This window comes from Lutra lutra, chromosome 3 (assembly GCF_902655055.1).
Source record: "Lutra lutra chromosome 3, mLutLut1.2, whole genome shotgun sequence".
NCBI lineage: Eukaryota > Metazoa > Chordata > Mammalia > Carnivora > Mustelidae > Lutra > Lutra lutra.
Window position 1 is genome coordinate 198,308,906 of NC_062280.1, and position 15,735 is coordinate 198,324,640.

At 52.1% G+C, this 15,735-nt stretch overlaps 1 protein-coding gene across 1 annotated transcript in view; it reads right to left on the bottom strand.

Moving 5' to 3' along the window:
• Positions 1-11,366: 11,366 nt before the first annotated feature.
• Positions 11,367-15,735, bottom strand: part of IRS2 (insulin receptor substrate 2) — a 28,666-nt gene continuing 24,297 nt past the window's right edge. Inside the window, 1 exon segment of the mRNA XM_047720393.1 lies at positions 11,367-13,863. Within this exon segment, the coding sequence (XP_047576349.1) occupies positions 13,859-13,863 (5 nt within the window). The 3' untranslated portion in view covers positions 11,367-13,858.

Below are 15,735 nucleotides of genomic sequence, written 5' to 3' on the forward strand. Positions count from 1 at the left end.
GTAGTGCTCCGGCCAGCTGCGAAGGGGGAGGGGGAGGGGGAGAGGTGGGGCCAGGAAGAGGAGAGGAGAGGGAACACAGTGTGGAGGTGGGGCCCCCTGCACAGAGCTGGGGTTCCGGTGAGGACCCCCGTGAAGCAAAGTGAACTACAAGGGGGGGGGGGTGCAGAGGGGTTGGGTTAGGGGCGGGTGAAAACACCAGGATTTGCTGAAGGATATAATGTGGGGTGTGGACAGAGGTGGCCCCCAGCTTCTTGGCCTGTGTGTTTGGTGGGTGGGTGTGCCCCGTGTTGCAGGGAGCTGATGGATTAGCAGTGCATTGTGGGTGCGCAAGGGCATCAGGGGAAGGGCGTCAAGTTAACAAGCAGTGGGACAGAGAGCATCGCATATTTCTAGGACAGGGAGAGGAAAGGAGCCGTGTCACACAGACTTTAACCCTGAGGGAGGCTTTCCTCATCCCCCCACTCCCACCCCCGGGTTAGTGTCCCTGTCCTCTCTTGCCAAACACAGGGATTCTGGTCCCAAAGCAACAAGAAACTAAGCAGAGCGGGTTTGATTTCGTGATCGCTCCTAAGGACCGTGGGGAGAATTCGCAGGTAGGTAGGACGAAAGCTGAGCTGGGTCGTGATGGAGTCGGAACCCAGGGGCCCCAGGGAAGAGAGCGGCTCTTCCCACTACTTTGCCTGATGCGACGTGGCTTCTCGGGTCAACTGCAGAAGCCCATGTTTGCGTAGACCTCTGTGAAGACTGGGTGACAGACGGAGAGACTCCATGTCCTGGGTCGGGGTTTGACGGAGATCATTCCCACGGCAGGGTGACATTGGTGGGACGGTCGTGTGAGTCACATGGGAAGATCCAGGCCACCCTGCCTTACAGGCTGCCTGGTGGGACCATGGCCCTCGGCACCTCCGTGTGCGGATAACCAGGTACAGTTCCCGCATTCCCACGTCACGAGTTGACCTTGTCATTCCACTCGGGTTCACTAGCCCTATTCCTAGGCAAGGAGGGTTTGCAGAACAGATAAGGTAGGAGACGCTGCCGCGGAGAGCGAGCTCTTCGTCCTACCAGCGATGCTTTGCGTCCTCTGCCCTTTGCTGCCCCACGGACGGTCCCTACAGCATCAGCTGGAAAACATTATCATACGCTATTAAATGACATCCACTTGGGTTTTGCCAAGAAAGAGCTTTCGAAGGAGCTAACCAGACTCCTCAACTTTCAGTGAAAGGCTCCCTGACTTAGTCCCCGCGTGCACTGCACCCCAATGGGAAACTGTGCAGACAATCCCCTTAGTGGCTGATGGCTTGGCTCGCCCTTCAAAGAGTAACTTTGGGCCCCTTCGCTGTGCTGTGGGTGCCGCAGGGGCCTCCAGAGCTCTTCCCCTCCTCCTACTGCTCAGGAAGGGGGTCGCACCCCTCAAAGCCAGCCGGCCGCCCACTGCCATACGCAAATTAATCTGGGGGCACACATACGTCCAGGCTATAACAACAAATAAAGATTAGAAGTTATTTGATAGGAGACAACACAGAAACTATCGCAACAGATATTTTAAATTTATCTACATGGGCACTTTGGTGCCCATCAATGGTTACAAGGTCACACCTTGCTACCTGACCTTGAATGCAAAGGAAACAGAGTGAAAAGTTTGCTTTTCTTCCTTGAGTGTGGATTAGAGAGCATGAGACAGAGTGCGGGCCTGCGGGTTGGGAGGGGCATGAGATCCCCTTTCCCAGGAACTGCTCTTAAGCGTCCAACGAAAGCGAGCGCCTTGCAGTCTGTCTGGCCTCGGGGTCCCGCCCGAGTCACCAAGGGAACAGCCGTGGGTCCCTGTGAGCACCCACGCCGCGGGCAGCCTGCCTGGCACAGCTGTGCGCGCACCTCAGTGTAGACATTTACTTGGGGGGCTGAGCGCAGTTTCAGGCACACCTGCATGCCTCCAGGTAATCGGGAGAAAACTCAGTGGAAGGGAAACAACATACCTTTGCATAATTGGAACGTGGTGCAGAGGGGGTAATTACCTCTTCGGAATGGAGCAGCTTTGCTTCCTGTTGGAAAGGAGGCAGACACAGTCGAAGGCCCTCCTTAGGGCTTCCTGCTGTATTCAATTAGCTTTCAAGAGGATGCTGGAAAGGAGGCTCCGTTACCAGAGCCAGGATTTAGGAGATCCCAGAGAAACCCGTCCCCCTGCCCCGGGGGAGTGCCACCTTGTGATCCGGGTAGAACCCGAGGTGGGGAATGACGTGATCAGTTGAACTGGATTCGGCGTGTCACCAGGGCCCGGGTCAGACATGCCGCCTTCCCGTGCAGTGTTCAGAAGGGCACTGACACCGAGTAACTCCTAGGGGATTGTGGTGAGAAGAGGGAGCACACAGCTCTCCGAAGGCTGAGCCCCCCAGCCTCTGTGCACTCCGCAGGGACAATGGCGCTGCCCACATGGGACCGGCTCGGGCAGCCGGCTGGACCTCGTTGGTTCAGGCCCGAGCGCATGAAAGCAGGAAGCAGTTAACTTCGAGCCAAGAGCTTCGTGTTTTCAGAAAATGGACCAGATGGCAGGAAGGAGTGCGGGTTTGCTTTGAGAGCAGGAAACAAAGTCTGGGCCAGCCGCAGGGAAGAGCACGGACATCTCCAGCAGGTCCTAGAAAGCTCGGGTGGCTGGGGGGAGTGGCCAGTGCATATGCCGTCCCTTCCCATGCCCCTTGGGGAGGAAGCCCCCAGGGTGGGCCCCGCCCTGGAGTAAACCTGACCTGGGGCCACAGGATGGAGGAGCTGAGCCAGGCGGCACCGGCCCAGGCTCTCGCCGCAGGAAGCTCCGGCCGGCCAGCAGCTCCTTGTCTGGGTTCCCTTATCCCTCATACTCATTAGGGAGGGCCCGGCTCACTCTCAGCCTGAGGCTTCCCTCCCCCTCTGCAAGGACTCCGACAGGTGCATGAGAGAGCTCTGCAGAGATGGACCCCCACGTATGTCATCTTATGCCATTGCAAGTTAACCTGCCTCTGTTTCTTTTTAAGGGAAACCTGCTCCCCGCGGATGCAGCTCGACGCAGTTAAAAACCAAGCCTCTAATCTTACAAAGCTGCTGTGGGAGTGATTGCTTCTGGACATCCTCCGGCATCACTGGATGGCGGAGCGAGATGCCCTGTAAAACGGTATAACCACATGGCCTGAGAGAGGGCACGTTCCTAAAACCTTGTCTTTGCTTCTTTTGGCAGGACATGCCCATCTCCGCCCCTCAGCAAGGCAGTGAGCGTCCCCTGCGCGAATGAACCGGTGAGATCGCCGTGATGTTTTGTGCTTTAATTTCTTTGGACAGCATGGACATTTTTAACAGAGGTCACGGATGGTGATAACACACAAGATCCCAATAACGTGATAGCAGTAATCGCATCCATGGGTAAAGAAACTGCACAGCCTCGTAAGCTTGGATAATGCTGACTCATGAAATTAACTCTCTGAAATGTGGGTCAAGGGACCCAGCCAATCAGCACCCCGCTGGCATGGGGCCCGCCTCATTTCCACTCTGGACCTCAGGAAGCCCTCTGGGTGACCGGCCAGCGATGACACGGTGCAGGTACTGTCCGGCAGCAGAGACCAGCCCAGCCGCGCAGGCTGCGGACGGCAGCTCATCAGCACGTGTCCAGGTGACGGAGCGTGCTTGCCAGCTCCGACAGCCTCGGCTCCCACGCACTGCCCTTGACCATGTCGGCGAGGGGGTCCCTTGCTCCCAGCCCTTCTGGTGCTTCTGCAGGCGTAGCCTCCACTAGGAGACATACTGTTTCTGCTAATGTCCCGCCTGCCTCTGTCCTTCCCTTTCTCCTGGAATATATACTCACTGCGGATGAATAGCCCTTCAAAGCCAAGGCGAGTTTCTGTTTTTGCTTAGTGCTCTTCGGTCTCCTATTCTGCCCATTCTCTGTATTAGGCAGTAAATCAAAGCTGTTAACAACCATAATACACTTTGATAGATTATTTGCATAACTGGTTCTCTTTTAAACAAGAGACTAGCTCATTGAAAACCTGAAATGGCGGGGCAGGGACTGAGACTTTGGCCTCCTTGTTTCTCCAGTATGGCAAATCGGTTTCAGTCCCAGGGCCTTTGCACATGCTGGTCCCTTGGACTTTGATGCTCTTCCTCTGAATCTCCACCCAGAGGGCCCCCTCAGGGCTCTGTTCAAGGGTCACCTTCTAAGAGAGAGGCCTTTTCTGGCCACCAAAGAAGGTAATGCTCCTGCCATTTCCCCCAAGCTAGCCTCTCTATACTGTTCCCTGTCCTATTCGTCTTCAACTCTTGTTTACTGACTTGCTTGTCACTGGAAGTTCTGTGAGTGCTAGGACGCAGGTTTCCTCCCCACACTGCATCCAGTGCCTAGAAGAGTGTGCAGCACAGAGGAAGACATACGGTAAACATTGCTGAAGACACAAACGGTGGAGAAAAGAAAGGTTCTCAGTGACATGTTTCAAATACGCAGGCACATATAGTGACATGGCTTCTCAATTATTTGAAGACAAACACCTTCATAGTCAGACAGGGACGGTCATACTTCTCTCTGTCTTCTAAGCGGGAAAAACTGAGTGAATTTTCTGCTCTAGTGATTCTTGTCATGAATTAGTGTCGAATGAACTTCCCCATTGCCTCCAGGTAGCTGAGTGAGTGAGGGACCAGAGCTAAGGGTCTCCCACCAGAATTGAGGTTCACGTGTCATCTCAGTCATTTTAAATGCGTGCATTTTTCCCTGAGAAAGCGGAGGTGTTCTCACAACATAAGCTCATACGTTGTTAATAGACCTGTCCCTGTGTGTATTTCCTTTCCAGCACTGCACAGGTCACAGTAAACACGTGTTAGTTAAACCATCACTCTGCTATGGATGATGCTTTCAGTGCTTGTCCATGAGCACCACGACCCTTGGGACTAAGTCCTTCATTCAGTTCGGAATCATGCCGAGTTTAAAAATCTTTGAGAGAAAAGGAAACCTAATAAAAGGTATATATTTTAAAAATCAAACCCCATGATCCTGTTATGCAAAGGAAGCAGGTGTTTTTGAAGTCAGATCTACATACACGACGTGTCCCCCTTCTTCCTTAGAATGAGAGACCTGTCACATTTCGGGGCGTGATGCTCCCAGTTCCAAGTCTGTCCCATAGCTTCTCCTGCAGCTTCTACATGTGTCTAAAGTCTAGCCTGTGAGGCTCAACCAGAAGGTTCACTTATAAAGCAGCTGACTTCATGCCCCCTTCATCATTTTTGTTGGAAAAGCACGTGTGATGGCTGGAGCTGCAGAAGCCACATTGGGCCATGAAGAAAACCTGAAGACAGAAGACGTGCACTGGGGATGGCAAAACTTAATGACAGAAGGAGCTGTGATCCTGGGAAACTTCATGAAATGTCCTCATTTTACCTGAGAGAATAAACCCTTCGTTTGAACGATTGTTGCTTTGGTTTTTCTAGTCTAGGGAGCTACGTGTAATTCCTGCACCCGTTAGGTATTGAGAGAACACTGGGATTAAATATCGGTCACTTATTATAATTCAGATGTATTTTAATTCCCTTAGTAAGATTATGCATTCATAAAGCTAATAAACAAGGTAAATTTTGAGAAATAACGCACACATACAGTATAAGCATTCAAAACTGATGAGGTCACTTGGACTGGTGCCGTTGGAAGTGTACAAGACAGGGTAGTCATTTAGAATCTTCAGCAAACACTTGGTCAGCCTACTCCCTATCAGGTGTTGCGTTAGCTCTACCAAAGTGCGGCGGCGAAGACCTGGCACTCAGAGCAAGAGCTCTGAGTGCCGACTCGCTGTTTACAAGCTATGTGACCCTGAGCAAGCTGCACCATCTCTCTGAGCTCCGGTGCTCCACACTTAGCCCTTGAGGGTTTGTGAACCCAGAGAAGTGAGTAACCAGCTCTGCTTAGGTGAGTTGAAATAGGTTGTGTTGTCATTAAGCCTGCTCACCCAATGTTTCTGGATCTCCTCCTTCTGGTCCATGGCGCTTCCCATCCCCTTCGAAGATGTGGACATAGCATGCGCTCGGGTCCATGAGAAATGAGCAGAAGTGATGACATGCCTCACTTCAGACTGTAAATTTTAAGGAACAGTGGACAATTTGCATTGTTTCCTACTGCGCAGTGGTCCTGGGAGCAAATCTGTGTGCCTCCATCCACCCCGGTCTCTGGTGACTACCGTAAGCTAGACCACGCTCCTCCCTCCACTGGCTCACGCTGGAGATGTCATTATGAGAAATACGCCTCTGAGATCCAAGGCTTGCTTCTCACTGCAGCATCACCTAGCTTATCCTGACCGGTCCAGCTGACGAAACCTGTCTTGAAGCCGGCGTACAGGTTTCCAGGTGAAGAAGGCACTCTCCACGCTCTAGGGCAAAGGGAACAGAGTCTTGAAAGGGTTCACACGGGTCATGAGTTCAGTGTAACTGTCACCAGCACTAGGAGCGTGCGGCAGAGAAGCAGAAGCTGAGTTCGGTTCGGGAGATGGGGAGCAGGGTGTATAGTCTGTGGCAACTTTCATGAGGCCAAGTCCCCAGAAATGATTCAAACTCGGAAACCATTCAGCTGAATCTCTGGATTCAATACATTAAGGGTTCTGAAATGAGTCCGTAACCCAAGTCAGAATAAGATCAAAAGCGGAATGAAGTCCGAAAGCCACGAACCAGGACCACGCAACACCGACGTGACACTAGCGCAATCCCAGCATAAGGAGCGGGTTAGACACAGTTGGAGGGAATTACTGACATGGAGAAAACTCTAGCCATAGTGAATACGGACGTGAAACGGGGAACAGTATCAAGACATTTACAGAGAAGGTAATGACCGGATATGAAGAAGCACCAGAGATAAAACCCATCCAATAATCATTGCCCCTAAATTACAAAACTCAATAAATTTCCAAATCAGAGGTTTCCAAAGGTATAATACAAGAATGTTCTCAACATGATTTCAAGCCCAGCAGGTCTTACTGGCGTCATTCTGTGTCCACGTGCTGAGCTGGGGGTGGCTCCCGGACTTCGGCAAGACTCGGGCGAGAACGAGCGGAAGGGGTGGCCGTGGTGGGAGCCGCGATGGGCCCGTCGAAGGCCATGGCTGTGTCGACCAGGCTCAGGACGTTGGACTCCCTTGAGAAAACGGGCTGGGGGAGGGGCGGGGCATCTTTAACCAAGATGGAGAGATGTTCGCGCGGATTTCATGAGCACATCCTGTCACTTTGGCTGCGCCAGGCTTTGTCATCTCTCGACGTTGTATTACTGGTGGTCGTCTAGCAGCAGGACTTGATAGCGTGGGGTATGGTCAGGACTGACCTAAGACCCTGATCTCGTCCTCAGGTTTTCAGACCTTTACTGCCGATTCTTTTTTTTTTTTTTTTTTAAGATTTTATTTATTTGAGAGGCAGGGCGTAAGAAACAGCGCGCGAGGGTGGGGGAGGGGCAGGGGAGAAGCAGACTGCCTGCTGAGCAGGGAGCCGGCGCAGGACTCCATCCCAGGACCCGGGGATCATGACCCGAGCCAAAAGCCGACACCTAACTGACCATGCCACCCGGGCGCCTTTCACTGCAGATTCGTAAACACTTCCTGGCTACATACTCACACGACAAAGTAAACGCGCGTAAAAATCCTTCTCCTGTTCCTGCGCAAACCCAGTGCCGAGTAGAGTCCCCGTCTTCAGCAATGCCAGGACCAGAAACGGCAGTGGCTCCATGGGCTTCCGGCCACGCTGCTCCAGGGGCGTCTGGGACAGCCGCCTCTGGCTCCCAGAGCTGAGCAAGGCCGGAGTTCGCGCGACCCGCCTGCTGCTCTCCATTCCCTTCAAAAACGTCCTACTTCTTCAGGCTTCCGAGATGTAAACTACAGTCCTTTCAGCGTCAGTGTTGGCATTCAACAGTCCTCGTTATTATCGAGTTATTCCTTTTGGGAAATGAACGTGTTTCTCCCACGGCCTTTCGTCCCTTTCTCTGGTGCTATCTTCTTCCAGGAAGGTCGGTGACAAATCTCTTATCATAGCCTCTAACAGCACTGATGGGGATAAATCACGGCAGCTCTCTCTTCCAACCCAAACAGTCCTTGCTTGTAGAGCTGCTGCAAAGGTCCAACTTTCCGTCCTTTGTATCCTGAGCATTCACAACATAGTGTCCAGCGGGGTGCGGAGCAACAGAGAAGCCCGTACAGGACTGGTGGAGTGAGTCCAGGGTCTGGAACACAATTCTGCAAACACAGGCTGGCATCACTGCTATGTCTTTGATCAGGCTAAACTCACCACTTTATTCCACAGGTACGTTCCTAGGAGCCCCCTTTTCGAAGCCGCCCAGAGATCGGGGGTGCATGCACCTTGAACGTAGAGGGCCTGTTTGAGGTCTACTTGCATTGGGAAGGGTTCTGATCACGGGTCCACTTTCTGCTGCCCGTGTAGCCGCGGCAGCCCTGCCCTGCGAAACACCACGCCCTCTCTGAGCTTGTCACCAGCAGCCAACACCACCTGGTGCCTGGCGTGTCCCGGGATGCCGACGGCTCCTAGGCGCAGGGGGTGAGCCTCGTTCAGTACAAACCAGCTGTGGGGATCTCCCTCCCCAGGGAACAACATCACGATGGTCAGGGACCCGGTTCTGGTCCATGGGAGTGAGGTCTGGCTGTTCTGGAACCATTTGCATCCCTTCCAAAAGTACCCAAGGACAAGCGACTGTCTTTATTGGATATTTTGACGGGAGAATACGCCCTATGGGGCTACTACACCCATCTTATAAGCACGAGGGGACAGTCTGAAAAAGAAAAGCCAAGATGCCAAGCGTGGCTGAGTAGAAGGTGAGAAGGTCCCGGGCCCCTGGTGAGGCCAGGTAGCTGAGTATATAATGCAGCCTTGGACCTTGTTACTGGAGATAACAAATCCCTTTACTGTTCAGTGGTTCTCAAAGGGCGGTCCCAGACCAGCAGCCCCAGCAGCCCCTGGGACGGTTGCTAGAAAGGCAAATCCTTGAGCCCCAGCCCCCAGATGACCGAAAAGAAAGTCTGGGGACTGACCATCCGGTGATCGGGTCTAACAACACTCGGGGTGATTCTGATCCGCCCGCGTGCTGGAGAGCAGACATCAGCCACTGCCCTGGGGTTTCTGTCATCTGTAGTAAACTCTGTCTTGTGAATACCCACACGGCACTTCACACCCCCTTTCCTGGGAAATGCAATCAATTTAACGTTTTTGTTCTACGTGGGGTCACCCGGGAATCTGTGACGTCTGAGATGGGCAGGCTGGAGAGAGGGGGCTGGGGCCTCTCCGGCAGCGTTCTTGAGGTGTAAGGAATTTCGTGAAAATTTAGAGCTTTTAGAGTTCCCGCCCTCGGTGAAAGGAGTGCACTCGGAAAAAGATGGGAAACCAACCAACCAACCAACCAACCCAGGAGGCACAGCTCAGGTCAGAGGAGCCCAGAACTCTCTACACGTCAGGGCAAAGGCCATGAGTCACTTGAGGGCTGGGCGGATGCTTCTAGCACGAAGTCAAGGAGGTACTAAGGACAGGCAGGCAGGAATCTGCCCGACAGCTCAACGGCGTCCTTCGGAGAGGCGGGAACGCGCTGCGGAGCAGGACAGAGCCAGGCTGCAGGAGAGAAACCCCGGCCAGATCCCAGAGGGACGGTCACGTTGCCCAGCTGTCGAGGGCACGAGGCCACACGGCCCTGTCTCCCGGATCACTGCCAAAGCAAGAATCGGAGACTTCACATCCCGCCGAGTTGTATCCATCAAAGAAGCGCGGGAGGGCGGCACAGGGGAGGAGTGATGGAGAAGACACAGGGCACATTTCAAGGCACCAATTATCATCCCTTGTCCTTCAAGCGGGGCATCAAAGCGCCGCTACGGTAAGTCCGTTGTGCTGGCTTCACCCAAATGCTCGCACACTCATCTCCTCAGACCTCCCTGCGCCCGCGGACGGACAGCCTGCTCCATACTGTCTGACGGGGGGGCCCCAGGTCCCGCAGGGCAGCTCGGATACCGGACCTCCGCGGAGGACGCCAGGCCGGGAGACCGGGAGCAAGACGCGTCTCCCAAGCTCACTACGGAGACCGTCCATGGGTCAGAACCACGCTCTTCCCAAAATCCAAAGAGGGGGATCTCCACCCTTCCCATCGTTCCGTCCTACGACACTTCGCCTTCTCCTCCGAGTTTCTCGATCACTTTCAAGCGAACGCTCCTGGCATTTGCAGATTTTGGCAGTGACTCCCCACTTCATTTGTGATGAGATCTTTTGAGTAAATCCATTTACCGATTCCTACTTTATGTGACTCTCCCAGAATGGCGACCATGACCTGCTCTTTTCATGGAAGTAGGTTTCACAGGCATCAGACCTGGCAGGCCATCTTCCCCCTGCAGCTAATGGGAGCCCCCCATCCCCGCCCCGTCGTGGCATCACATGTCCCACCTCCATCCGGCCGTCCTGCCACCTCCAAGTCCCCAGACACCCCTACATGGAGGACGTCAGTCTCAGGACTTAAAAACCAACATTTAAAATCGTCTTCCCAACTGCTCCGGTTCTACTTGCTCAAAAGAGGGAACACCCACATGTTGTATTCCTGTGACGTGAGGGTAATGTGGAGGGGCAGAAAAACTATTTCCAACAAGGAGGTCAAGTTGTTCTCGATAAAAATCAAGAGTCAGGGGCGCCTGGGTGGCTCAGTGGGTTAAGCCTCTGCCTTCGGCTCAGGTCATGATCCCAGGGTCCTGGGATCGAGCCCCGAATCGGGCTCTCTGCTCAGCGGGGAGCCTGCTTCCTCCTCTCTCTCTGCCTGCCTCTCTGCCTGCTTGTGATCTCTGTCTGTCAAATAAATAAATAAAATATTTAAAAAAAAATCAAGAGTCATCATTTTTATATTTTCTGCCTCCTAAATTGTACCTGCCATCCACCGCGGTGACCCTGCCTCGCGGCTTCGGTTCACCCCTCTCACGCGGGCACGCCCAGGAGGCGGCAGGGCCAGGAGCATGAGCGTCCCCATCGGCCTGGACCCGGCTCCTGGGCTCAGGGCTCCGTGTCCCCGCCCTCCCGCCGCGTCATCTGTAAAATGGGTCGGGGGCTCTACCGCCGTGGTGGTGAGGGACTACAAAGGACTTGGTGTGGGGACAGACTCCGAACAGCGGGCAGCCAGCACGCCGGGAGTAGACTGTGTGTTTGCGAAGTAAGTAACATCTTTGTTTTCCTAATACACTTCCTTTTCATAAGTTCTATCATTTGGGGACCATTATCAGGCTCCCAGGATGAAAACATTTAAATTACGAGGCACCAAAGTATTTAAAGAGCTCCGTGTTTACTTTTTCACTCTCAAACAGCAGGAGTGGCTTTACGCGAAACTCCACATCCACGCGGAAGAAGACGTCCTCCAGGCGCTCATCTCATAAATAATGTATTTTATTTTATTGCATATGGCTGTTAAGGAGAGCATCCATGATCAATACAGACTAAGTACAATGCACTACTCTAGGCCCGTTATCGCCGTCTCCAGCAGTGTCTCATCGATGCTTTATGTACAGCGTGGACAGTGGAAGACAGAGCAAGTAAGTCTTTCGTCATATCACAATAGCAAGAAATATATTTAACATCTTGATATCCAGAAACAATACGTAGCCAAAAAGAAAACACTGTTTAATAACTGTTAAAGTTTATATAGCAAAAAATATTTTAAATTTAAGGTAAGTCAGGCAAAATGTACAAAGACCCAATATACATTGTGAAGTTTTAGCAAACATAACATTTATACATTTTGGTTCCATTCTGTAAACTAAATTAAAAATGTAAATATTGCATATGCCTTTTTTTTTCTTTTTTGAAATGTACAGGATAGAGGAAAATTTAGTATATTATCAACTTTTTATTCTGCTTGTTGTAAGCTGCGGTATGAACGGGAGCCACGGGGAAGGTGCCGAGACCTACTGTAAGTGTAGAGCCTACTCACCCACGCCGGACCTGCGCACGCTGTAGCCAACAGGGTCCGCACTCAGTCCTACTGGACCGGGGGGCACTACATAGCAAACACCACCCACCGGTCCCGAGTCCCCAAAACTAAATGCAAATTTCAGGATGTTTTATACATTTTCATAAAGTGTACGTATCCTACGCTGAAACTGACCTTCGAGCGGACATCATAGGGTCCATACCTGTTGCGATGTGTGATTTTAGAAAAGTAAAACTTTAAAAATGTTCTGGGGGATCACTTTACATTCAACTTTGTCTTGCAATACAATCCTCTGTTCTAGAAGTCAGCATGGAAGCAGGAAGACGTTTGCATTGCCATTAAATATTTTTTTAAGACATTGAATTTTTTTGGTCTTCCTCTTAAAAAGCCTCATTTTATTAATGCATTATTCTATAGTCATATATATCTATATATTTATATATATTTTTTCTCCAAAAAAAAAAAAAAAAAAGCTCCCATCTCCAATGATTTAGTGTAACCTCTACAGGACTACCCCCAGCACACAGGTACTGCAGACATGCCCATGGGAGGGGCTCTGCAGCCCTCCGCCACGTGTCACGGGGGCAGCGAGGTGACAGGACATTCTGCTGGTCAAGGTCAGCAGTGGTGGGTAACACCTGCAGAAATCAGAACACTGCAAACACATAATGAGGGTAGTCTTGTCGGGAACTTTTCGACAAGTCAGATGTACCGTGAGGTTTTTCTTTGTCTCCTCCTTTTTCTTCTTCCCTTAACAACGGGGGGCCCAGGGCCAGAATGGCTCTTCTACCAAGTTCTTTGCTTCCCTTGTCTTTTTTTGAGTTTTTGTGTGTTGTGGTTTTTTTTTTAATTGTTGCTCAGGACAGCCTCATTGGCTGACACAACAGAATCGAGTAAAGATAACACACTTTTTCTTTTTTCTTTTAAATCTGCCAAAGTTGTGACCAACCTGGGATCGCTAGCATGCCTACGTGAATTTTTGGTTAAAGAAATGCAAGCTCAAGGTTAAGGACAGCAGAGACATCTGAGCTTGTGAACAGGACCAAAGGCTTTTGCAGTCTGAAGTACCTACAGAAACATCTACAGAGAGAAGATTCAACAAGTCTGTTAAAGGTAAAAACAGATATTTACCCCCGCCCCAACCCCCCAACTCCCTAATATAGTTGATGATTTTTTCAAAAGTAGGTTGCTTCAGTTACGCATCATTATCGTTATTTATTAATCCATCTCGAAGTCCAATCCCAAACTGCCTTTCCATCGAGAAACGTCAGTCCCACACTGGGCTCTGTCTGAGTAAACACGCAGGGACCTGGATTGGAGCCCACGGAGCGGATGCATCCTGGGACCAGTTAATAAGGCTGAAGGGCCGTCCTCGAGCCGCACTCAGCAGAGACGCGCAGAGGTCCCGCCAGCCCCCCGCCTCACAAATCCGGCTTCACCTGGAACTGAGGTAGGACTGTGGTAGGTCTGAGTGCGTGCCAGCGAATGCCAGAGTTCACCACCTCCGCAGGCATCGGGAGAACATCCCAGCACGCCGAGGGATCGATTTGCTTTGCCAAAATGAAAGTAAGAAGAAAGTCAGACACTGACCGTGATTTAGAAGGCCAATGGGAACATCCAATTTTCTTGAGAATAACTTCTTCGGTGAATTTTGTCAACAAACAAACAAAACACAGCACAAACAGCAGAGTGATGAGTGCGCCCCTCCCCCACTGTGGGAGCCAGGAGAGGGGCAGGCGTCCTTGTCTTGTTGGTTCAGAGTCTAATACGGTCGCAGATGTTCCCAAACCTAGTCATTGCTCAGATCCAAAAGAAAATTGTAAGCAGCTTCAGATTTAAAAACAGAACAAAAAACCCCACACTGAGCATCTTCCTTTGATGTCATTCTCAGACGTGTGACGTCATAGTGATCAAGCCAGACAGATCCTCACTCTGGAAGAGAAAGGAAAGAAGTCAGTGGTGACTGTCACAGGAACAGAGCCATCCTGAGTGAGAAAAAGTCCCCTCACGACCCGTGTCACTTGCAAGCATGACGCACTCTGGGAAGAACCATCTCCTCACTGTGTTTTCTAGGGTGGTTACCCCCCGACCCCCGCACACACACTCCTCGCCTCTGGAAGCACAGCCCGGGGCTAGTGACTTGAGAGGGTCATGCATGGTCTCTGGTGAAGCCAGGCTTGGACTGGACACAGAGAAAGGATGCTGCCCTTGCCCTCGGGGACAGAAGCCATGGAGCCAGTGGCCAGCCTGCTGTCCCGGCTCTCAGCAGGGGCTGCGGGGGAAAGCTCATGAGGGGACGGACACCAGGGCCCGGGAGCACGTCCCAGAAATCACGCCATCGGGGGTTGGTGGGAACATGGGACAGGCAGTGAGTCTGCACCTGCCTCGGAAAACCATCCCCCTGGGTCATATATCCCATTCCGAAAATGGCCAGGACCACACACATTACTGCAGGGACACGCTCGTCGTCCCACACCCTCCCCATGGGCCTCGCCGCCCCAGGCCAGGTTAGGTCACTGACCCCCAGGAGCCTACTGATGACACAGCTGTCGGACCCTAACCCACCCTAACAGCTTCCTGCCTTCAGGCACAAGGATCAAACTTCTTCAACCTGTTCCTAATTTCCATTGTTTCCCACATGTTTTTTAACTTCCTGTGTTCTTGAACGGACAACCGAATTGGAGACTTCGCCATTTCATAGCAAACTGCCTTTCTTTGTAAACTTCTTGGCTTTTCTTTTCTTTTCTTTTCTTTTTTTTAGATTTTATTCATTTTGGGGAGAGAGAAGGCACAATAACAAGAACGAGCAGGGGTTGGCGGGGCAGAGGGAGAAGCAGGCTCCCTGCTGAGCAAGGAGCCCGACTCGGGACTCGATCCCAGGACCCTGAGATCATGCCCTGAGCCAAAGGCAGATGCTTCACCCACTGAGCCCCCCAGGTGCCCAAAGCTTCCTGGCTTTTTAATCAAATTGTCTCCTGCTAACCCCACACCCACCGCCTGGAGAACCGCTAAGCAAGTGCATCCCTCCTTCTCCCAAGCAGAAGCACAGTTCCAGAAACCCGCATCAGCCGCTCCTGAGGACGTGCCCCGCTCACACCAGCCCACTCTCGAAGGCCTGGTGGCCATGCACACCACAGGCAGAGGGGACGCTCCATCCCGAGACCCAGATCCCAGCATGGGACCTCCCGGAGCGCCCTTCCAGGGCACACGGGACTTTATCCCTCAGCCAGTGTCAAAACCTTCCCTTCTGTGCTTTGTCACGCTGTGAGGAGCTATGGAGGACAGGGGGGCCTCTTTCATTCCTGCATTTGTGCATGCGGTGACTGCAGGATGAGGGCCTCCCTGAGGCTGCGGGGTGCTGGTGGGGGAGGGGGAGCCCCCGGGCAGGGAGTGGAAGCAGCTGGAGCTCGGCTCCCACACACGCTCACAGGGGCCAACGGAAAGGGGCCGGGGCTCCGAGGGTCGAGAGGCAGCGGCCTCCCAGACATGGAACTCCAGATCGGCAGGCTGCCCCCCTCACCACACCCTGCTCTGCTCCACTCCCCGCTCCCTAGAGCTTGGGAACCAAGCACATTTGCCTCTATCTTTGTTTACTGACTTTTAGAGGAAGTTAAATGATCTCTCCTCCTGAAAATTAATCTGCTTCATCCAGACTAGGAAAAAAGTCTTCTAACATGACCAACCTGACATCCTTGCCTTTAAGTACGTATGCTTTCTAAGGGTGATACCAGCAAACTTTCAAGGGCTTTATTATCTATGTTAATTCTAGTAGGAGCAAAGTACAAATCATTAATTTTATGATCA